This window comes from Phlebotomus papatasi, chromosome 1 (assembly GCF_024763615.1).
Source record: "Phlebotomus papatasi isolate M1 chromosome 1, Ppap_2.1, whole genome shotgun sequence".
In the NCBI taxonomy this organism is placed as follows: Eukaryota; Metazoa; Arthropoda; class Insecta; order Diptera; family Psychodidae; genus Phlebotomus; species Phlebotomus papatasi.
Window position 1 is genome coordinate 111844038 of NC_077222.1, and position 22608 is coordinate 111866645.

General features: G+C 39.3%; 4 protein-coding genes across 4 annotated transcripts; 1 reads left to right on the plus strand and 3 right to left on the minus strand.

Annotated features, from left to right (window-relative positions):
* Positions 1–233: 233 nt before the first annotated feature.
* On the minus strand, positions 234–13413 carry LOC129798785 (nuclear RNA export factor 2). Its single transcript, XM_055842129.1, has 3 exons — positions 12556–13413; positions 8683–10451; positions 234–428 (listed from the first exon to the last, which is right to left on the minus strand). Exons 1-3 carry the CDS (start codon positions 13204–13206, stop codon positions 293–295), a joined length of 2556 nt encoding a protein of 851 aa, XP_055698104.1. The 5' UTR covers positions 13207–13413; the 3' UTR covers positions 234–292.
* A 1-nt stretch (position 13414) lies between these two features.
* LOC129798792 (ubiquitin-like protein 7) lies at positions 13415–14721 on the plus strand. Its single transcript, XM_055842140.1, has 2 exons — positions 13415–13696; positions 13765–14721. Exons 1-2 carry the CDS (start codon positions 13546–13548, stop codon positions 14658–14660), a joined length of 1047 nt encoding a protein of 348 aa, XP_055698115.1. The 5' UTR covers positions 13415–13545; the 3' UTR covers positions 14661–14721.
* LOC129798790 (ubiquitin-associated protein 1) lies at positions 14705–19947 on the minus strand. The gene is made up of 3 exons (XM_055842138.1): positions 18671–19947; positions 15692–15867; positions 14705–15626 (listed from the first exon to the last, which is right to left on the minus strand). The coding sequence occupies exons 1-3, from the start codon at positions 19734–19736 to the stop codon at positions 15501–15503; spliced, it is 1368 nt and encodes a 455-aa protein (XP_055698113.1). The 5' UTR covers positions 19737–19947; the 3' UTR covers positions 14705–15500.
* Positions 19948–20271: 324 nt separating this feature from the next.
* LOC129798787 (ATPase family AAA domain-containing protein 3A homolog) lies at positions 20272–22578 on the minus strand. Its single transcript, XM_055842132.1, has 3 exons — positions 22264–22578; positions 20852–22151; positions 20272–20781 (listed from the first exon to the last, which is right to left on the minus strand). Exons 1-3 carry the CDS (start codon positions 22460–22462, stop codon positions 20517–20519), a joined length of 1764 nt encoding a protein of 587 aa, XP_055698107.1. The 5' UTR covers positions 22463–22578; the 3' UTR covers positions 20272–20516.
* Between the last annotated feature and the right edge of the window lie 30 nt (positions 22579–22608).

The following is a 22608-nucleotide window of genomic DNA, read 5'->3' on the forward strand; positions in this document are numbered from 1 at the left end:
TCATTGGAAAGTGGGGAAAGATAATCCTTTTCTTGGGTTATTCACATTAAAAAAAAATCCCTGCATTTCTATTAATCGCTTTTTCAAAGAATCACTAAAATTTTCACTGATTTCTCACTATTTTCCACTGTATATTCATTGACTGACACACACATTTTTTTGAAAACTATTGCCAATTTTCCATTCTTAAGTTATCAATTAAAAAGTCCGATCACGTTTAAAAAAAAAACTCCTTTATCTTCTGAGTACACTCTATTTCTTCAAGGTTTTACTTACAAATGATAAAGTCAATTTAAAAAAGTTTCTGTGCCGGAGCATCCTTCGGGAGCGTTGCAATAAATCCTTTGGCCGGGATCTTGTTTTCCTCATAGAGACTGACAAACACCTCGAGAGCCAACTTGAAGTCCCAATTCACCTTTGAGAGACACCTGCGAAGGATCCAGGACATTTGGCATTAATCCCCACAGAGCCTCCCATACAAACGTAATCCTAATTACTAATTCATTATTATTGCACAGAATATCTAATGCTTCATATAAATATTTTCTCCCTTGTGCTAAAGTTGCTGTAAGCACAAACATCTTATTACTGACTTTAATGAACATATCAGAATTGATTATAGAAATACTTTAATGAATTTTTTAAACTGGCTTCACGAGCTTTATGCAATAATCAAGATAGTATTAAAATATTAATTTACAAGTAATTTAAAAAATCACTGTAGAAATAATTTCATTTAATACTTTTTGTTATATTCTTATGAACTTTTGGTGAGTGAAAAAAATCCTTTTTGCTATGTATAATCAAATTAAATTGCAGAGGTTTAATTTTACTGCTCGAACTCCATGAAGAGAGCTGTATATACAGTGGCAGCCAAAATAATAGAATCACTTTGCAAAGCTCATATTTTTTGACTTTGTATTTTTTCCCAATTTGTTGATATAATTCTCAAGTTGAAATCTTCAAATTATTAGAAGCGTAGAATAAGAGTTGTTTTGGCCGCTAGAGGTCTCTGTTTTACACAGAATACGTCAATAATAAAATTTAGTTCGGCCAAAAAAATTAGAAAACTGTCATTTATGCTTTCTAAATATGGCTTTATTTAAACTTATTCGATTTATAGACCACATTCTTTAATTTAAATGAAAGTGAAAACGATTTTTTTTCATTTTTTGATATGTTTTAGAGATAACCCAGGCGGACATTTCGTCCTCAGACAAAAATGGCGTTGAATCATTCCTAATAACGGGTTTTCAAGGTCAAAGGTTAAAAAGACACTAGAAAGCGCATTTATCAAGCGAATGGGATTATGTTTGGGGTCGTTGGAAAGATCTTGGAATTTCCTACAAAACTGAACCGGTTCCAATCGGATAACTAATTTTTATACGAAGTTCAATTAAATTACTCCTGAGGTGTATTTTGGGAAATATTTTGAGTGATTTATAAGTTGGTTCACATTGGCAACGTGGTGCGCAAAGGGACCAGTTGATTTGTCAAAAGCTCAATTAAAATTGTGCAATTTATACATATCAAAGTTATTATTCTTATTATTATAAAGACTCAGGTGATAGAGGAGAGATAGTTTTGTGGCTTGGAAGTGAAAATTGTAAGAAAGAAGGAATAGTTTCACGAGAAAAGTAAAAAACAAGCCACTGGTTAAGTGAGGTTAGAGGTGAACACGTGTGGGGCGATGCCGCCCTGGTTGCACGGGGGGACCCAGCGGGATTTCTTCTCGCTTGGGTCGCGGGACTTTCCGTCCCTAGATCGAGCAGTAAAGAAGAGAAGGGGGGAAGAGATCTTCAGCACCCGGTTTGAAGAAATTGAACGTATAGACAATGCAGGAAGATTTCTAGTCATGAAAAACGCATCCCAGGACACGGATTCAACTACTCCCATCTCGCCATTCGCCGTTGCACGGTCACTGCGAGCGCTGGGAGACGTCAAAGACATCACAAGGCAGAAAGACGGTACACTAATAATAGAGTCAAAATCGAAAGACCAGACTGCCCGTCTCCTAAATGTCACGAGAGTTGGGAAGCACGACGTGACAGTCACAGAGCATCCCAAGCTCAATAAAGCTAAAGGAATTGTCAAATGCTGGGACTTCGTATACATGGAGGAGAAAGAGTTGTTGGAAGAGCTAAAATCTCAGAAAGTTGTGGAAGTGCGCCACCTAAGAAGGAAGGCAACGGATGTGGAGAAGAGAGCTTCTCAGAACCAAAAAGACGTACCAGTGTGGAAAAATACCGGCACCTTTGTGATCACGTTTGATCTTCCGGACATTCCAAGTGTGCTGAAAGCGGGGTACCTCAAACTAGACGTCCGCCCCTTTGTACCAGACCCGATCCGATGCTTCAATTGCCAAAGATTCGGCCACATGAAGACGTCCTGCAGGGGAGTAGCGATGTGTGGACGATGCGCTGAAAAGGATCATTACCCGGATCCATGTGTCAAGGATGTTAAATGCATTAATTGTGGAGGCAGCCACGTTAGCTGGCACAAGAAATGCCCTGAGTACCTGGCAGAATACGCAGTACAAAAAATTAAAGTTTATGAGAAAGTCTCTTTCGCAGAGGCGAAGAATATCTTCATTGAGAGGATGGGTCAATCAAGGAAGACATTTGCAGACACTTTGAGACAGCAGGAAACCCCTACCCAGAGTGGATGCACCAATTGTCACTGCGACTCTTGCAAGTCATTGAGGAACGAAAGGGCACACCAAAACGAGCACGAGAAAATCATGGACAATGAGAGAGTGACCAGAGAAAATCTATCCCAAATTGAAGAGCACCAAGTTCCACTAGTAGTTGAAGTAGAGGTCCATCAGGAAAAGGCCCAAGATGCAGAGTCTCCTTTGGAAACTCCCGATGTCTCGACCATCTCAGAAACGGAAGAGGCTGATTCAGAAGAGGGGGAGCCTTTTGAAGAAGCAGAAGCAGAATTTGAGGCAGAGGATGCAGCGATGGAGCTTGACCCCAAAAGCTCCGAGGAGGTGATCACTGCCCAGTCCCAAACTGTTGCGACTGGCCCAGTGTCACAAAAGTTAAAGTCCCACCCAGAAGGCTTGCGGTGCCCCAAACGGACAAAAGAGAGGTCTCTTTCCTCAGAAGGCTCTGAGGGAAAGAAGACAGGACCACCTTCCTCAGGGAAGAACAAGAAGAAGAAAAAGAAGACAGCACCCTACCCATCGCAGTTTGGAAGCCAACTTCAGGCCAGAAATCCCAGAGAACACAATGCAGCAGTTACTCAAAAAGACAGCAACCTGAGTCCCAGTCCCAGAACGATTAAAAACATCGTAGGTGTAGACTAGGTATTTATCTTTACATTCCTAGGCGTGGGAGGGGCAGGGCGGGGGGCGGGCAGGGTAACGATTGTCACATGGCTATCGTTCCTTGAAGGCAAAGCCCTGCCTTGTCTCTCTCACGCCAGGAATCCTTAAAATCTCTTTAAGTTTTTTCTTATGATGATTCTAGTCCAATGGAACATTAACGGTTTCTTTAATAATTACAACGACTTAAAGCTTCTGGTGAGCAAATACAATCCAGATATTATACTCTTACAAGAGACACATCTTAAATTCACTGATAATCCCTCCCTAAGAGGCTATCAAGTAGTATCGAACAAGAGCCTCTTTGACTCTGCTCACGGAGGCTCTGCGATATTGTTGCGAAACGATGTGGTCTTCTCTGAGATTTCGTTAAGTCCTGATATAGATGCTGTGGCGGTCTCAAGCTCATTTAATGGCAGAAAAATTTCATTTTGCTCAGTTTATCTTAAACCTCAACTTCGTTCCATTCAAACGGAAATTACTTCTATTTACAGTGCTCTGGCAGCTCCCATGATCATCGGGGGGGATTTCAACTCACACAGCTTAACTTGGGGTTGTATTAGAACTAACACTAAAGGTAACCAACTAGAAGATTTTATATTAAACAATCAAGTCTCCCTGCTGAACGATGGTAGCCCAACTTACCTGCATCCGGGTCACGGAAGTCTGTCAGCAATTGATATTACACTTTCATCTCCCGCTCTGTCTATTTCTTTAGAATGGGAAGTAGTAACGGAAGCTTACAATAGTGACCACCAACCGATTCTAGTCAAGGATTTTTCCGCGAATCAAAGCAATACTCATAGAGTTAGATGGAACGAAGACAGGGCTGACTGGGGTATCTTCTTCAATAGCTGTGTGGGGGCCTTTGACTTTCCTGAAGTTCTTGAGTTGACCGAACAAGTCAGATTATTTAATGAAGCAATTTTAAACGCGGCAGCGTTAAGCATGCCCCAAACCAGAGAGATTCCCGGAAAGAAAAGAGTACCATGGTGGACGGATTCGGTTAAAGAAAATGTTAAGGAGAGAAATAGACTATTTAGGAAGTTCCGTAAGCACCCCTCAGTAGCGAATTTAGATTTATTAAACCAGAAAAAGAAGGAGGTTAAAGAAGTAATTAAACAAGCCAAAGCAGAAAGTTGGTCGAGCTATGTTAGTTCCATTAAGGCAGACACCCCACCTAAAGTAGTTTGGGATAAAATTCGGAAGATCTCGGGGAAACATAGATCAGTTGTAATCAGAGAATTAATAGAAAATGGACAAGTTGTCAACACAGAAGAAGATATGAGTGAAGTACTAGCCAGAACTTTTGCCAAGAACTCAGACAACTCAGGCTTATCAGATGAGGCGCTCTGCCAAAGGGAATCCCTTTTAGGGTATCAAACAGTTCCACTGGGGAATACTTGTATAGAGCTTAATCTACCATTCTCTTTCGAAGAGATGTCTCAGGTTCTTGGGGTCGCGAAGGGGAGATCGGCAGGGCCAGACGGAATCACCTATCAGATGTTGAAGAATCTTCCACCCCAAGGAATGAGCAGGTTGCTTTTGATTCTAAACAAAGTGTTTTCAGAAGGCACTATACCAGATATTTGGAAAAGTGCGAATATTATTCCAATTTTGAAACCAGATAAAGACCCAACAGACCCTAAAAGCTATAGGCCTATTTCGCTCCTGAGTTGTGTAGGTAAACTCCTTGAGAAAATGGTATCCTCAAGATTAAATTGGTGGCTCGAGAGAAACCATCTGCTCTCCGACTATCAATCGGGTTTCAGGAGAAATAGAAGTACTACAGATAATTTAGCTTATTTACAACATTTCATGGCAAATAAAATTAACGAAAAGGAACATATTTCTTGCATTAGTTTAGATATTGAAAAAGCCTATGAAAAGGTATGGCGTGTTGTAATCATTAATAAATTAAAAGATTGGGGCTTAGAAGGACAGATTTTTAGGTATATTGAAAATTTTTTAAGAGATAGGCAGTTTAATGTTTACGTTGGTAATAAAATGTCATCTAGACTTACACAAGAGAACGGGACCCCAACAGGTAGCGTACTCTCTGTCCCGCTCTTCTTGATAGCCATGAACAGTTCCTCGGACTATCTAAACATTCCAGGAGTCAAACATGTGCTTTATGCAGACGATCTATTAGTATTTGCCTCGGCAAAGTCCTCAGAAGACCTCCAAATAAAATTACAGACGGCGGTGGACGAGCTAGAGGTATGGGCCCAACAATACGGCTTTAATTTTTCATTTTCGAAGTCCAAAACATTGCACGTCTGTAGAAGACGCAATTGTAGACATCCAAACTTTACCCTTAAAAATAATACGATTAGTGAAGTTAATACTCTAAAAGTCCTGGGAATCACATTTGATAGTAGACTGTCTTTCCATCAACACATTAAAGAAATTAAAGATAACTGTCAAAAAAGAGTTAACATAATTAAGGTTCTTTCTAATCTTGAATGGGGGGCGGATAGGCGGCAACTTCTATCGATCCACCAGGCCCTGGTCGGGGGGAAACTGGATTACGGGGTGGTGTCTTTTTACACAGCAGCTAAGTCCATCTTAAAAAAACTGGATTCGATACATAATGCTGGAATCAGAGCAGCGACGGGTGCGTTTAGAAGTTCCCCTACGGACAGCCTTATCGCAGAATCAGGTCTTATGAATTTGGATGATAGAAGAACGCTGCTCACAGTCAAATACTGGAATAAGATCTCGGCTAATCAACATATTACAATGTATAAGGAGATGTGTGCGGGTTTCAGAGAGGGGGGCAGAATAATTTCCTGGGTTGAAAAGGTATCCTCGGTCCTGGCAGGATGGAACCTACCTAGACATAACACATTCCAGTACTTGGGAAAACAACCATATTGGACGATGGATCGTAGTCGCTTAGATATCTCCCTAGACAGTCAAAGATATAGAATAGACCCAAATAGATCAAGAGAAGTTATTTATAACAAGCTCGAGGGAAACAATTTAAACACCAAAATTTTCGTAGCTGGCAACAAGTTCTCGGGCAAAGCGGGTTACGGTATCTGGGTAGAAAATTCTAGGTGGATAGTGGAAGGTAAGGTCAATGATATGGCATCTAAAACCACGCTAGAAGAAAAAGCTCTAATTGCCGCGTGTAAATTAGCCTTTAACTCCCCGAACCCACTTATTATTACCAATTGTCTACAGGCCCTAAAAAATGTCTGTAACTTCCGATTGTTGTCGGGTTACACCGCACAGCTTAGAGACTTGATTGTCCTAGGACAATGTAATTTTTTGTATGACCCGGGTTTCAGTGAGGGTATTGTCAACGCGAATGCGTCAGCATTTAATGCATCTAACCACCCGATTTCTGATTTCCAGATCTCAGTTAAAGATCGTAATTCCTGGGCCAAATCAACCATTCGTGAACTAAGAAAAATAAAATGGAAGGACATGCCTTTGTCCAACAAACTCAGATGCATTAAAGATACCCCCATTTTCAAAAATCATTTTTGCAACAGAAGGGATCAAGTAACTCTCACTAGGCTTAGAATAGGGCACTGTAACTTTTCTCACTCTTTTTTAATGACGGGAGATCAACAGCCAAGATGCCAGAGCTGTAACACATATCTTACTGTCGTTCACGTCCTGGTGGAATGTCCTAGCTATGCTCAAGAGCGCAGAAGATTTAATATTGAGAACCTTGAAATCCAACAGCTCTTGGGATCAAGGATTGAGATCTTGGAAAGGATGGTGTCATTCGTAGCCTCTACGGGACTGAGAGTTTAATCCAAGTGTTTAAAAAAAAAAAAAAAAAAAGAATTGAAAATTGAATGAATAATGCTCCATTGGCTTAGTTGAAAACAAAGAAAATTCATATTTATCTATCTTATATCTTTTTCTTTTTTCTCTTTTTTTTATTATTTATTTTTTTCTTTTTTCTAATTAATAGGAATTAGTTCTCTCTTCCTTTAAAGTAAAGATTAATTTACACTTCTCATCTTTTCTATTTAAATTTAAAACATTACCGGAATCATTATGTTTGAATTATTCTTTGTAAGAAGTTTGTTTAAACTTCATAGGGAAGAAAATTGTCAAGTAGCTTAGGTTATGGTTGTTTTATTGAAATGGACTCAGGCACCCTATTTCTCACATTATTCATGTACTAAATGGCCAGAAGGCCCACGTACAATAAAGAATTAATTAATTAAGTTGGTTCAAATCGGTTGTGAACCGGTAATGAACCGGTTATTTACCGATAAGTAATTTTTGTTCGAATATAATTTTTATTACTCTTTAAAGTATTTAGTGGAATCTATTGAGTGATTTATGAATCGATTCAAATAGATTGAGTACCGGTAAACGGTAAATGCTACGAAAATACTTTTGAGGTATAGCATCTAAGTCACCTGGGATGCTTTGCCACCCCTTTTACCGTAAAATCTTCAGAAAACTTGAATTTCTTTGTTAGCAAACGCATTCGCTAGCAACATGTAATAGGCTTGGTTTTGTAAATTAAAAAACATCTATAATAAAAAAATTAAACGACTAAAAGACGTTTCATATCAATGAGGAAAATTTTCACGCTGAAATTTTAAAATTGTTTAATAGTTAAATTTTTTTTTAACTATTTTCTAAAAGGTAAAAAGTTAGAAAAACCCCAATTTTACCCATTTTTGGGGGATAGGAAACGCACAAAAAGGGAGGGGAAGAATAAAGAGAGTAGTTTCGAGATAATGTCATTTGAGGAGGGGTCATCGAAGACCGGAAGTTGATATCTCTTACCGTTTGAATTTTAAATGGGTCAAAAGACCGGAAAAGTGCGAAAAACAGTGTTTTTGAAGAAAAAAAAATTGGATTGTGGTAACAGCTCTCTCTCTTGGAGTTCGAGCAGTTGAAATTCATAAGAACTTAGAGAAATTCTGTTTCTTAAATTAAAACGGGGAACAAATAAATATACAACATTTTTAGAATTTTAGGAAAATTAGGAAATAAAACTGGAACTATTTTCCACAATTGATAAAATATAATGCCAAATATTATTACGATTGAGGACTAATGGTGCTATTTCAATGAAAAATGAACATTTTCAGAACTTTACTGTTCTCAAGTGCTTCTGCATAATCGACTTTTCTGTGCTGGTTCCTGTCATGACTGTTTAGTGGTTTTACAACACGGTGAGAACTGGAGAAAATAGTCGAGACAGGAACTAACACAAAGACAAGTCGATAATACAGAAGCACCTAAAAAGAATAAAATTCTAAAAAGGCTAAAAAAAGCATATTCATTTTTCATTGGAATTATTAATTTTTTATTATCTTTAAGAAATATATCAAACGATATAATTGTGAAAAAAAAAAATTTTCACTCACCTTCGACTCCAGCCAGGTTTCAAATTGGTGCACTCACTGAACATGACTGTAATTTCCTTTTTCTCCTCCTCTGTTACCTCCTTCTTCACTTCCACATCCTGTGTCACTTTGAAGGCGTTCTGCGTCTGAATGATTGTGAGATTGAACACGCTAATCTTCTCGTTGACAATGAAGTAACGCACCCCACAACCAAACAAACCACAATCCGCTTCAATGGGACGCAAGATGAAAGTACGTGAGAAGCCTAGAGTAAGCTCCTTATCCAGCAAACTCTGAATTTGCTCCCTGAAGATCCCATAAACCGTGATCACAACCATCTCGTTGGTGTAGATGGGAACTTCAATATTGAAGCTCGTTTTATCGTGTTCTGTGGCTGGAAGTTTGCAAAACGCTTCGTAGATGTCGCTCCATCCAACGTAAATCAAATGATTTTTTTGTCGGTAGTTGGCAACATTGAGCATATTGCGCGAAAGAGTTGTGTAGTGCTGCCATTTTTGTTTCTGCATTGTCATCATCTTGATTTTGGTGAAATCCGTGCCGACTGTAAGAATTGCTCGACGAGAATAGAGGTCCTTCAAATTGCCGCGATGCAGGGAATCATATACACTGAAATACTGATCGACAAACTGCGTAACGAAGCTGTAGCAGTCTAGTGAACAAAGCCAATTTCTGTATCCATTTGTCACATCGTCATTGGCCACGTCAACCCCATCTAAAGTCTTCAAGCCCGAAAATACTCCCCTGACCGCACTTATATACTGAAGTGAGCTGGAATACTTCTTGCAAAGAGGATTTCCCATCAAACGCAAATTGGTGATGTTTGCACTGTTGATAATGAAGATATTCTCCAGACTCTCAATTTTATTGTTGCTGAGATCCAGCGTTTGAGCAGACAGAAGCAAAAGCACATCCTTTATCGAAGTTATTTCATTGTCATTCAGCAAAATGGTGTTAACTCTGGGTGCAAAGCGTCCCATTCGACAAGCAAACAGCGTTGTTATAGCTTGAGGATTCCTCAGCTCGAAGATGAAATCATACTTGATCATTGCCTGAGCAAAATTGCTCAAATCCAGTGTCATTTTGGCATCATTAATCCTCTCCTGAAGCGCCTTCTCTATAGCCACTTCATACCTAATCACATCCAACTTCTTTGTGGCGATCACATTCAGCCTGAACTCTACCTGAAGAGTCACCCTGGCATCAGGAAGTTCCAGCATCATCCCATTTTGATAAATCTCGTGCATAATATTGAAAGAATCCAACAAATAGAAAGTATCCGCCCTATCGCCGTTAATGTAATGATAAGGGAAGCAATTGCTTTTGACACCCAGAGCATAGAACCCATTCATGATATCCCTCGTTGAGTAACTTCCATTGTGAATCACCATGACAAAATGCCAGAGATTGTTGTTGAACTGCATGAAGTTCAATTTAACTCCAGCAGTGCAGTGAGTTCCTGACGTAGGAAAATGAAAAGCTGGATCAGCCTGCTGTATAATGAGTGAGCTATGTATCGACGGTTTGACATCGACGTAGCTGGGCTGAATGATGGTGTCAGTTCTTCCAAGAGAAGATGTTGCGCCATACGGATCAACTGTAGGATTTCTATGAGTCTCAGGGATCCCATGACCTTTAGTAGGTATAAAAATGACCGTGTTGTTGCAGCGTTCAACATTTGACAACAACTCCTTCACAATTCGAAGTTTGTAGTTGCAGCAGAGATTCTTAATACGAAGAGGTTCCAAGGCTGACATTGCTTCCGCCGGAAACTGCAAGGGAAAGGATTAGGCCTATCATGTCACTTATATTCCCAAAAAAAAAAATTGAAAAAAAGGAGCTATGCTCATAAATGAAAAAAAGGAAGAGTGCTCACGCAAATATCAAACGCGTCATAGGGCGTGATGTCTCAGAAGCGTCTAAAAATATAAAGAAAATCCATCTTGCGGCATATAGAAGTGACCCGATCAGAACCATTTTCACAAGGGATAAGAAAAAAACGTTAAAAAACGCAAAGTCTCTGCCCAAAACTTTAGGAGATGTTCGCCAGTGATAATGACATCAGGATCATGTCGTTCACAGCGTGCAGCTGGAAGTCGTTTGTCGAAGTGGCAATGGCAGCGGAAAAGATTGGACTCAAAATCATTGAAACGAAAACGAAATACATGACAACCAATAAATCAACCCCAAGGGTTCGCCAAAATATTACTATCGACCAATGAAATTTTGAGATTGTAAAAGTCTTCAAATACCTTCAAGGTCTTCAAAGATCAAAATATACACCACAATATTTAAGCCCATCATTACCTATGAACTGAAGGTAAGAGTACTGACACGCGCCGATGAAAATACGCTACTGATCTTTGAGAGACGATTCCTTCGATGGATTTGTAAAGTTGTCCGAGATATTTCCACGGGGAAATTTCGAATTAAGTTTCAATGGACTTCGCAGGGTCTGCCAACACGGGATATACGACTTTGCAACATGATTACATTGTCAAAAATATTCCTATATGATTAATAATAATAAACGTTTCTGGGGTGAAACGCATGAAGCGAATTAGAAGATTCATCCTCAACATAGAATTTAAAGTCATCAACATAAAGATGAAAAGAGAAATTCAGCAATACTGACTGAGTGTAAATTATTATTGAAAAGGACGAAAAACTGTTGCTTAAATATTCAGCTTTGACTAATGCCATTATTTAAGAAAGAATTTAGTGAAGAATTCTTGCTATGCTTCTGAAGTGTTCAATAACGCTAATGGGTTAACATTATAACAGTTTGCATTATCATATGGAAATGTCAATGTATGAGTTATTATAAATTTTGTGGTTCAATAAAACATCAGTTAGTCCTCTGCAACCTCCTCATCTTTAAACATATCAGCTTCACGATTAGCAACCTTCCAGTAAACTTAGATTGAATAAGAACAATAGCAATAGACAAAAATTTAAAAAAAAATCAATTTTTTATAACAAGGAATACCACGAAAAAGACTAAAAAAGACCTTCATAAAGTCTAGTTTGAATATTAAAAAAAAATCAAAAATCATGAGGAGACTGATTTGAAAAGATACAATATATGGTTAGCTCTCAAGAGGACCATTATTGTGCTAAAACCACTAGAACCATTCCGAGATTCCAAATAAAAATAGAGCTTATCATCGCTCAAATATGAGATTTGTGCATAAAGGAGACATATGTGTAGGCTTTTAACAGAACAGGGAGAAGTCTATAATACGCGTGAAGTTAGAAGAATTTTCGGTAGTATTTTCTGATTATTGTTCGTGTTTTCTAGATTTTAGTTGTTAGAAATTTTGAATTTCACAAATTCTTTAAGATTGTAAATAAATATATTGTATCAAAAAAAAAGAACTAATCATCTTGGAATAACCTTCAGTGATATACAGGAAACTGGAGCAGTAGTAAGCATGGGGTGAATAGGGTGGCTATATTGACCCGAGTGAATCCGACAGCCTAACATAAAATAGAAGATGAAGAAGAAGTAAGCATGGGGTAGTTGTAAACACAGCGATTTTTGCAATTAATTAGACATTAAAGTTCAGAGGGCCAGACCTTATATGAATTAAAAGATACTACAGGGATCCTTGTTCACTGAAATGGTCAAAACAAGTTCAAGTAGTACAGACATTAAAATCAGTGTTTATAACTACCCAATGTTTACTACTGCCCAGTTTCCCCTATGTCAAGGGCAAACCAAAAAAATGAAACGTTTTGAATTTTAAAAATTCTAATTTTTCTTTTTTGCGAAAAAGAAAAATATTTAAATTTCTGTCCAAGGATCAAGTGTTCCATTTATAAAAAATAAACCAAGGGTTCGTTCGTTTCAAAAATTTTATCATTCCAACTTACCGTATTATTGGTGATGTCCAAGTGTTCAAAGTAGTAATCCTTGAGAACCTGAAGTGGGGTCAAATCGGTCAAATTATTCCGGTAGAGTCGAATCTCAATGGCATGTGTAGGCGGAATCCCAGAATCTCGTATCAATTTGCACACCTGCTCAAAGTTGCCCGTAAAACACAACCGGAAAATAATATTGGCAAATCTCTTGTCCTGATCCACAGCTGAGAGATTGTATGCAACTTTCTTGGTCATCTCCTGCCTTCGGCTCTTTAACACTTCAACCACAACTCTATCAGGATCCGGATGATTCACCTCAATTTTGGCCACATTCAGGTAAATCATTATATCCCCCTTCCCCAAAGTATCATTTAATCTGAGCTCATTGCGCATCAGATCATTGAGTGCCTTGACACAGTCACGGACGTACATGATGTACTCATGACCAAACTGCCGGAAGTAAACGGGAGCAAAGGGTCCTGTGATTATTGTCGAGAGTGCTTCAATCACGTCAAACTTCTTTCCTTCGCCAGAACGCACATCCACAATGACCTTGTGCCAATAATTGAAGAGTATATCATTGGGATCAAGCTTGAAAACGACCAGATTGTCCGGAGCGTAGATTTTTTGGAAGGACGGGTCTTCCACAATAGGGTCACTCATTTTGCCGTTTTTTAGTCACAATTCACGAATTTTTGTTGTTTCCGCAAAATGTATGAATACTTTTTGATAATTTGAATTAAGAAGATGCAGCTTTTGAGCAATTTGCAAAGTGTTTTTTTACGTTTTTGTGGAATGTTCCAAGAAAACACAAGCGGCACAAACATAACCTCACTAAACACTGAAATGTCAATGAATTTTTACCACAAGAGTGCGCTGTTGAGAGTAAAAATAAAAAGGCCTATTCAATTTTTTCAAGTCATCTGTGCTTTGTTTTGATAATTTTGTCTGCACATTTTTCACATAATTTTCTTAGATTTTAGTGAAAATCAGTGATTAAAAATGGTTTCAGTGTACGTTGGACTTCGTTTTCCAGTAGCTACATACAGTGGTTATGAAAGGATTGTAGTGAACAATGTGCATTTATCGCTGAACAGTGATCCCATAAAGGAAGAAGTGGCCAAGAAAGTGAAGATTCCAGCTCAAGAAATAGGTAATATATTTTTCGCTTTTAATTTAATGGGAATTGTAGAATGTTTTACTAATTATTTACATTTACAGAATTGATCTACTGCGGGAAGCCCATAAACGACGCACTCAGCTTGGAGAGCCAATCAATTAAGCCCGGATGTACAATTCATGCCATGCAGAAGGTACCAAAAGAAGAACCTCCACAGAAAGTTAGTATCACTCCTGAGCAAAAGCAAAGGATTGTTGCACAGTTCCAGACCTTCCTGAGCAGTAACTTTCAGCGAATCTCACGCCCTGAAGTGCTTCAGGAAATCCTTGATGAATATCCAGGTTTCCACAGCAATCTCGGAGCTCTAGCTTTTCTCCGGGATCCTATTTTGCTGTCATCAATGCAGGATCCAGAAAATATAGAGAAGATCCTGGAGAACTACAGTATCTTAGTGGAAGCAGCTCCTTTTATTGCCAAGGTACTCAAAGGAGCAGAGAAATCCAAAAAGGACGCCAGTACGGAAGTCTATACTGGAGATGATCAATCGGATTCTTCATCAGGTTCAGAGAGTCCTTTGCCCACGAATCCAGACAGAAATACTCCTAGGAGGATCACGAGACAGCAATTGGGAGCTGCTCTAGCTTTAGCTGAGTACACTTCCCGGAATTCTCTGTCAAATATTGCCCAGCGAAATCTCGATGAGAATGCCGAAGGTAGTGAACAGAACCCAGCTCCTGGTCCATCAAGTGGCTCAAGGAGTCGACCCATCTCCACTTCTATGCTCAATGACGTCCTGGCCAGAATTAATCCGACTCCTGGAACTCCAGCAGGAACTACGGATGCACCACAAATCCCTCCAGCTCAGCAATACGCAGCGGAATTGCAGAGAATGCGAGAGATGGGTTTCCTGGATGACCAGGTGAATCTCCAGGCCCTTCAGCTCTGCAACGGAGACGTCGAGACTGCTATTAATCTTGTTTTCAGTGATGAATTGTGAATTTATGAACTTACTCGAAGATCAATAAAAGAAAACACAATCTCTACATTATAAAATGCAATTAAAACGTGTTTTATTTTTCTTTTCATAATTTAATTCTTCTCAATCAAATACCACACATTTTGGGAATGAATTTTCTTGATTACAATGTATAGCTTCTCATTAGAATTTCCCGCCTCTCAGTGACTACGTTTATACGCCAAATAATCTCAGATTAAAAATATTACCGAACGCAGTTCAGGTTTATTTTAGAGTTGGAAATAGACACGAAGGACACGAAGAAAATGAAAGCGGATATTCAGGATAATCATATTCAATTTTGATCGAAATTTCTCAAAATCTTCGGTATTTTGAAGTAAATCTCTGGCCCATTTTTAGCATTATATAAACGTAGTCAACGTCTTCCTTCAGACTAGTGTTTTTGGTAGAAAAAGACTTCCAGCTTAAGTTCCCATTGCCCAAATGAATAAAATCGCTCTCTAAATTCTTCAGTAAACTTACAACAAAAAAGAAATGTGTACAAATTCCTTATGAAAATGCCTTCAAAAGCCCATGAGATTTCACGGCAAATTGTGCAAACAATCGAAAAAGGGCTCGAAGTTTCCTCGCGCTTCTCAGGATGATTTTCCGATGAAAAATGAATAAATAAAAAATACTGATTTCTCCTTCTTTTTTATGTTTTTTTTTTATATATATATAAGAGAAGGAAAAAGCAAGCGGATGCAGGGCATTCATAGCAAAAGTACTCTATCCTGCTTTAGCTAATTTTATAAATTACTTAATGTTTTTTTTTAATTCAATCTTGTAGAAAACAATGCGCACTTTCTGCATCAGGATTTACTATGAGATGAGAAAGTCCAGTGCGCGTTCTTTGTTATTATCAAACTTGAGAAGTGCCTCAGAGATTTTGGCCTCCTCGAATCCCAAATCCAGAAGCTCACTTAGTGGTATCAAATGGTCGACAATCTGCAAAACAACAATTAAGTACAATGGAATCACTGCAAAAAAAAATAATCTTATCTCTATCTCACCTTTTTGTCATCATTCCCCAGCACCTGAGTCACCCGGGATACCCTGTCCAGGGGAAATCCCATTGTGCTGATAGTTGTGGCTAATTTCTGAGATGATTCCGAAAGCTGAGTAAAGGTTTCGTTCTTTCCTTCTTCAGACGACTTTAGCGCCTGATTCTTCTCTTCTTCTTCACATTCTGCAAAAGAAATTCGCATATAACAAAGTCATAATTGAAATTGAAGTAGATTTCTAATGAAAATGCATTAGAGAAAGCATAAAATATCATTGTTCGCTACTGCAAAATGGAATTAATTACTTCCATCCATTGATAAAAAAAAATCGAGATGGTTGTTTTAATGAATTTTCCTTCACGGACAATGGTTGCCGACTTGTTAACCCTATAGATTAAAGATTATAATCATTAGATAAATCCAGATTGGTTGATTTCTAAAAGGTGCTTGAACTGTGAACGTTTATTAACCGATTACAATGAACTTTTTCTTTTGTTGGCCTACTCCACTCAGACTATTTAAAATAGAAAATGACCAGTGATAAGCCCAGATAAGCTTATGGTAGCTGAGATTCTTTACAAGTGACGTCGATATGCGTACAACTCGGGGTGCTTGGAACTCGCAATGCGTGAAAATTCGATTTTGAATTGAATTTTGGGGGTAAAAAATCGCTTCGAGCCAATTTTATCCGTTTCGGCCGCCCGTGAATAGTTTGCTCAACGCGATTCTTTACCCGCAAAATTCAAATAATAAAGTTTAACACATTCAGAGTTGTAAACAGAATTTCGAGGTCACTTGTAAAGAATCTCAGATACCATAAGCATAAGCTTATCTGGGCTTATCACTGATAATTTTCTATTGTAATCTGAGTGGGGATGGTAAATAAAAGAAAAAAAAATTCATTGAAATAGGTTAAGAAACCTTACAGATAGAGTTCGATCCATTTGGATATAGTAAGGTCCTTAACAGACTTACGACTTAAGCCGAGAGACGGCTTAATGGAAAATTATGGAAATGTAGTTTAAGGGCAGAATCACATTGGCAGTCAAATGCTCATCGTCACCGTCAAAGCTTCATCGTATTTCGTTAATTTACACATTTTCATTGCAATTATTACGCAAATTCTCAATTACCGTATTACCTTATCTCATACTCGGTGGCCCTGGGTGAAAATAATACTAGAAAATTGAAGAAATAAAATGAAAATACGATAAACGGTGAGCAAAGAAACTACGAAAAACTGTAGGAAAAAATCTTAGTTTTTTTTTTGCTCACGTTTATCACATTTTCGTTTTATTTATTCAATTTTCTTATATTATTTTCACCTAGTGCCATCGAGTATGAGATAAGGTAATACGGTAATTTAAAATTTGCGTACTAATTGCAATGAAAATGAGTAAAACAATGAAAAACGGTGAGCATTTTACTGTCAATGTGATTCTGCCCTAATCCTTATTTCGAACAAAATTACGCTAAGCCGTTTCTCGGCCAATCCACAGATCTGTCAAGGCCTTCAGGGTCGCTGTACATTGGGTTTGGATAAAGACGGGTGGGACACATCGTTGGAAAGATCTCGACCTCAGATACAATATAATAATACTAAAATTTCATCAAAACAAGGTCAAGACATTTTCGATTATAGCTCAGGTCAGGGAACATCGAGGTAGGAGTGCGATCCAATTTCAAAAATAGATTTTCTAATTAATCGGACCTTCGATTAAATCGGATGAAGTTAGCGTGTCAAAAGAGTTGTAATACTCCACGAGAACTTTCCAAAATACAAAAAAAAATATAACCATTTGAAAATTCAATTTTTAACGCTTATAGCTCGGGTCAGAGGGGTCGGAGAACCTAAGGTTTGGTATTGATCGAAAGCTCTTAAACCCAGCTATCTAAAATTTGTGTTCAATCGATGCCGTAGGGGCTGAGAGGACCACAAAAGCTGAGTTTGTAAAGAATCTCAGCTAACTGGAAATCGCAAAAATGACAAATAAAAGTAAGTCCTTTTGATCTTATCATGAAAATAAGAATAAGTCGAACCTGCGACTATTAGAACATCCATTAAAATCTGTGCTTTCTCAGAACAAACCCTTGAAGTACTCCGTGAAATTTGAAATATTACAGGGTAAAGTCAATTGAATCGCAACTTTTCAACATGCACATTTAATTTCAAAATAAATTTTATTATTTTGAAAGAGAAAACAATTAATTTGAGAATTCATGTGAAATTGTATTGTATTGTATTGTATTTAGGTAAGTGGTAATTAATAACTTACAATAACTCATGGTAACCCCACCTTGCGGCCGTCGCCGTCTTAGCGTTGGTGTCCAACATCCAGGGTAAAACGATGGAAAACCCCTTCATAGGTTGTAATTTTCGAAGTAACCGTCTTTAGTACTAAATGGGTCAAGTCGGTCAAGTGGTAAAGCACTTGCTCTATGATGCAATTACCCCGGGTTCGAAAAATGAGTTTTAATCAATAAAATTACTACTTTTTTTTATAAGTGAATTCCAGAAAGTATTTTAAAAATAAGCCTTAACTCTTTCGTCTCTTTTGGGACTTTAGTACCCAAAGAAGCATATAAATGTTCTGTGAAAAACAATGTTTTTTAATTATTCAGAACTGATAAAAATCCTATTGTTGTGGATAATTACAAACTATAAGGATGTCCAAATGTGAGATATTTTTTGTAGGACCTCAATTAATTCCTGAGCTTAGATATTTTTGATTAAAAATTGTGAAATTGGCTTGCAGCATATGCTGCGGTCCGGAAAGAGTTAACCCTTGAATCATCCATGGCGATAACGCTTTTCAAGGTTAAACAATAAAAAGGTTCTAGAGAGTGTTTGTCTCAACCGATTGGGCTAATTTTGGTTACGTTGAAAAGGTCTTGAATCCCTGAGATAAGAAACGATCAAGTTTTTTTTGTACAAAAAGTGAATCTTCAATAATCTAGAAATCCATCAACTCTGTTCTATTAACTCACCTTCATCACATGGACTCGCTATTGTCTGACTATTGTTCCTGATGCGCCTTCTTTCCGAATGCCTCTGCACCTCACTGCTGAGTTCATTAGCAATGTCAGGGACGCTCTTAGACTTGAATCTGTCCGGGACACTCTGACTGACAGCCGGCTGTGGAATTGGCTGGACGTAGGTGCTAGTGTAAGTGCTGGCCATGGGATTCCCATAGCTGCCATAATAATAGGATCCATTGATGATATTCCCGTAGCATGCTGGGTAAATGGATTGACTGTAGTTGTCCGGCTGGTAGTTGAGATACTGCGGCATTGGTACTGAAGGAGTTGCATAGACTTCTGTGGAGATGGTATCGTAGGAGACTTTGGCCAGGGATTGGGCATAGAAGTCATTAGAATTTTCTCGATCTTGAGGCAATTCTGTGGTCTTTGGGGCACTCTCATTGTCCCCATTTGTTCCCTCCAGGGTCACTGTGCTTTTGAGAACTTGCGCCAAGATGTCCAGGTCATTGATTGTCTTCAGTTCGAGATTATCAAAAGGACTGGAGGTATCCGTCTCGAAGTCACTGTAGTTAATCTTTGCGGGAACAGTGAAGGTGGACTTGGGGGTAGTTTGTGATTCGTGGCAAGATCCAGGGAGTACAGTGGGCATAAGGATTGTATCGAAGTTAGTAGGTGGACTAAAGTGTCCTTGGGGTGTGGAATGTCTCTCAATTTGTGCCACTTCCCCAGGCAGTTCATCCTCTGATGACAAATCCTCAGCACTTGGGTACGAGACTTGTGTTAACAGTGCTTTCTGCTTCTCCTCTAACACTCTCCGCCTCTCCTGCTCACGCGTAAGCATCCTCTCCCTCCGGACACTTTCCTCACGATCCCTAATTGTCCTCCATTCACCAATCTTGGCCAGAACACTGAGTTCAAGGGTAAAGTCATATCCTCTATCCGGGCCTGGCTGTTCCCGACGCTCAAGGCGATTTCGGGTTGGTTGTGGCAGGTGAATGATTGGGGGAGGCCTGTAATTCTCGGATATCTTCACAGGGACCCCATCGATATAGTTTGGGGGGCTCTGAGACATCTTTTCTGTTCACTTCCACTTTCTCACTCTATTTACACAGAAATTGCACTGAGAACTTATAGGAAACACATTATCACTATTTGGACATCCCTATTCCCTATCTATCACATTTGTTGAGGGTAGTTTTGGGGTAGGATTTTGCCCTCTAATTCAATTATGACTCAACAAGATCTTCTATTCTCTGTACAATTTTTCCACTGATTTCTGAAAACTGGAGGATAAACCTAATTCGTATATGGCTTTAGAGATTCTTAGTTTTGTCACTTTAAAAACTTCTGTTATAACATTGCTGCCAAATAGTGCCAAATGAATTGAATCTGACTCTTCCTAGAGGCCAATAATTATCTCATTATTTTACATAAGAAACAGTCATTCAGCATAAACAAAACAGCAAAATCGATTTTTTTTTAAGCTACTTACCTTCCGAGACACTTGCAATATCTGTGAATTTTGAGACAACAGCCTGAGCAGACAGCTGAGAATGGAAAAAAGTGCTGCCTGATCTAATGTCCCATCTTGTCCCAAAAGGCCTTGATCCATTTTCCCGCGTTTTTTTATTGCCCGCAACTTTCTTGTTTTTCAGTTTCTGGGTTATTTTCCCAAAACAAAAAAATTTCTTATCACTGCATGCATACTATCTCATCTCTCATTCGAGGGCATGTCCAGAGAAAGGCCACCAGCTGAAGGAAGTTTAATATAAATTTCCTGTAGATTCAGCTAAGTGGAATGTTGGAGGTTATGAAACTTTCCGGAAAACTCTCAATGGAAAAACAATTGAGTTTACTGTCCCTTTCCGCCTGTGATGGATTTATGGTCACCCTTCTCCTGATCCGACAGCCAGGCCATCTTCTGTTTGTGCTGATGAATAGCCTCCTCACACTTATCCAGCACCATTTTCTCCGTGAGAATACCCTCTTCGGAGCAATAAAGAGCAGCCTGCCAAGCCACACCGAGCTTAGAGATTTCTCGACCAGACATGCCTTCGCACATCCTGGCCATTTTACTGCAGATAGCACCATAATCGAACTGTTCGACTTTGAATCGTCTTTTGGGATAAGAAGAAACTGTGTCAGGGAATTGAAGACTAGAAAAAAAATTTGAGAGGATTTTCTTACCTTTTTCCTTCAGCAGCCGGTTCTAAAACGAATTTGTCAAAGTAGAGCCGCATGAGACGTTCCCTCTCCTCCAGTCCAGGCAGTGTAAATTCTACCATCTCGTCCAGACGATCATTGATGGCGTAGTCAAATTGTTCTGGCGTGTTACTAGCTAGAATAAGCATGAATTTGTGATTCTGCTCACTGGTGCGGTAGAGGAAGGCATTGAGTGATGCCCTGAGATCCTCAGAGATGCGCTCTGAGGATCTCTTACGCAGAAACGCGTCAGCTTCATCTACAAACAGCAACAGCCCGCGACGACTGGTATTGGCCCAGTCGAACACTTTTTGGATAGCTGTAACTCCATCCCTGCCCATTGGAGCTACATCTCCACCCGTCATGATGGCATAATCCATTCCCGAATGATTGGCCAGCTTCTTGGCAAACATCGTTTTTCCCGTTCCCGGTGGACCATGCATCAGGATATTTCTGTAGAAACCTTTGTTCTGTCGTGTGTTCTTCGTGGCAATAGCAATGTCCCTGAGTCTTTCTTCCAGCTTTGGAGCTAAGATAACCCCCTGCAGAGCATCGGCAGGTTTGCTCCGGAAACGCTTTATAAGATGAATTGGATGCTGAACAGCTTCTAGCAGCGAGAAACGAGATGTTTCCCCTACCAATGAAGGCTTCCCAATGCGAGCTTCGATGTATCTGGAAGTAACTCCTGTGGCTCCTTTGGCTGAGTAAATTCCCAGAGCCAGAAGAGACAAACCACCAGCTGCAGTTGCCACCTTTTGCCAATCGTTCAGCATGGCCTGAGCTCCAGCTCCAAGTACAGATCCGGCAGTTTTTATGCCCTCCAGCACAGTTTCTCGATGTTCCTGGGCTTTCAGCCGGATCTGCTCAAGATTGATGTCTCTATTTTCCCGGTCTACTTTCGCTTTAGCTCTCAGTTCAGCTTCTAGCAACTTCAATTTATTCTTCTCCTTCATCTCAATCTCATGCTCAATGGTAGCTCTACGCATGGCCTCTTGCTTCGCCACACTTTCTTCCTGCTTCCGGAGATTCTCCTCTTGGACTCGCTGCTGCTGCACTAATTGCTCTTCATAGCGTTTTCTGGCCAGCTGATCTTGATACTGTGCCCTCTGCTGCTGATGCTTGGTCTCTTCAGCTAGAAGTTTCCTCCTCTCTTCGTAATCAACTCGTTTCTGCTCAACCTTGGCAGTCTCAATGTGAGCCTCATATTCCTTTGCCTTGGCCATCAACTCTTGCTGTCGCGTGGATTCCTGCATCTTGGACAGGTCCAGAGCCTCCCTGGCGTGCTCTGAAAGTGAAACATACCAAATAAACTTCTGCAATCTCAATTCTCGATTATGCAACATTGAGGTTATGTTGTTCATCAAAAAACCTAATTTTCCAAAAATTCTTCAACTTACTGGACTTTTCGAGGGTTTTGGCAGCCTCAGCGGCTCTCTCGAGGGCTGAAGAGTCGAATCTGTATGCCTCCATGGCTTTTCTTTCGGCTTTACTGAGGCCAGCATCAGGCATCTGTCCAGGAGCACTTCCGGACGGATCTGGAGGACCTCCATCTCCTGCCGATGGTGCCTGACCTCTAGATCCAAAAAACCATGACATTCTGCACTTTCTACCACAAAACACGGAATAAAACTATAGAAAAACTAGTAGAAAATTTTCACGTGGACTCTTCAGGGAAGAACTTTTATCAGCTGAGCTACACTGCAAAAAACAGTTTGGCAAACTTTTTACAACCTTTTGTAAAT

What these genes read in the sequence shown, in the direction of transcription:
- LOC129798785 (XM_055842129.1), bottom strand. Translation starts at nt 13,206, where the DNA reads ATGAGTGACCCTATTGTGGAAGACCCGTCCTTCCAAAAAATCTACGCT. An exon ending in TGGACATCACCAATAATACG is followed by an intron (nt 10,452 to 12,555) that starts GTAAGTTGGAAT and finishes TTTCCCTTGCAG; the next exon opens with TTTCCGGCGGAAGCAATGTC. An exon ending in AAACCTGGCTGGAGTCGAAG is followed by an intron (nt 429 to 8,682) that starts GTGAGTGAAAAT and finishes GATCCTTCGCAG; the next exon opens with GTGTCTCTCAAAGGTGAATT.
- LOC129798792 (XM_055842140.1), top strand. Translation starts at nt 13,546, where the DNA reads ATGGTTTCAGTGTACGTTGGACTTCGTTTTCCAGTAGCTACATACAGT. An exon ending in GATTCCAGCTCAAGAAATAG is followed by an intron (nt 13,697 to 13,764) that starts GTAATATATTTT and finishes TTACATTTACAG; the next exon opens with AATTGATCTACTGCGGGAAG.
- LOC129798790 (XM_055842138.1), bottom strand. Translation starts at nt 19,736, where the DNA reads ATGTCTCAGAGCCCCCCAAACTATATCGATGGGGTCCCTGTGAAGATA. An exon ending in AGCGAGTCCATGTGATGAAG is followed by an intron (nt 15,868 to 18,670) that starts GTGAGTTAATAG and finishes TTTCTTTTGCAG; the next exon opens with AATGTGAAGAAGAAGAGAAG. An exon ending in TGGGGAATGATGACAAAAAG is followed by an intron (nt 15,627 to 15,691) that starts GTGAGATAGAGA and finishes GTTGTTTTGCAG; the next exon opens with ATTGTCGACCATTTGATACC.
- LOC129798787 (XM_055842132.1), bottom strand. Translation starts at nt 22,462, where the DNA reads ATGTCATGGTTTTTTGGATCTAGAGGTCAGGCACCATCGGCAGGAGAT. An exon ending in CAAAACCCTCGAAAAGTCCA is followed by an intron (nt 22,152 to 22,263) that starts GTAAGTTGAAGA and finishes TTTCACTTTCAG; the next exon opens with AGCACGCCAGGGAGGCTCTG. An exon ending in CCGGCTGCTGAAGGAAAAAG is followed by an intron (nt 20,782 to 20,851) that starts GTAAGAAAATCC and finishes TTATCCCAAAAG; the next exon opens with ACGATTCAAAGTCGAACAGT.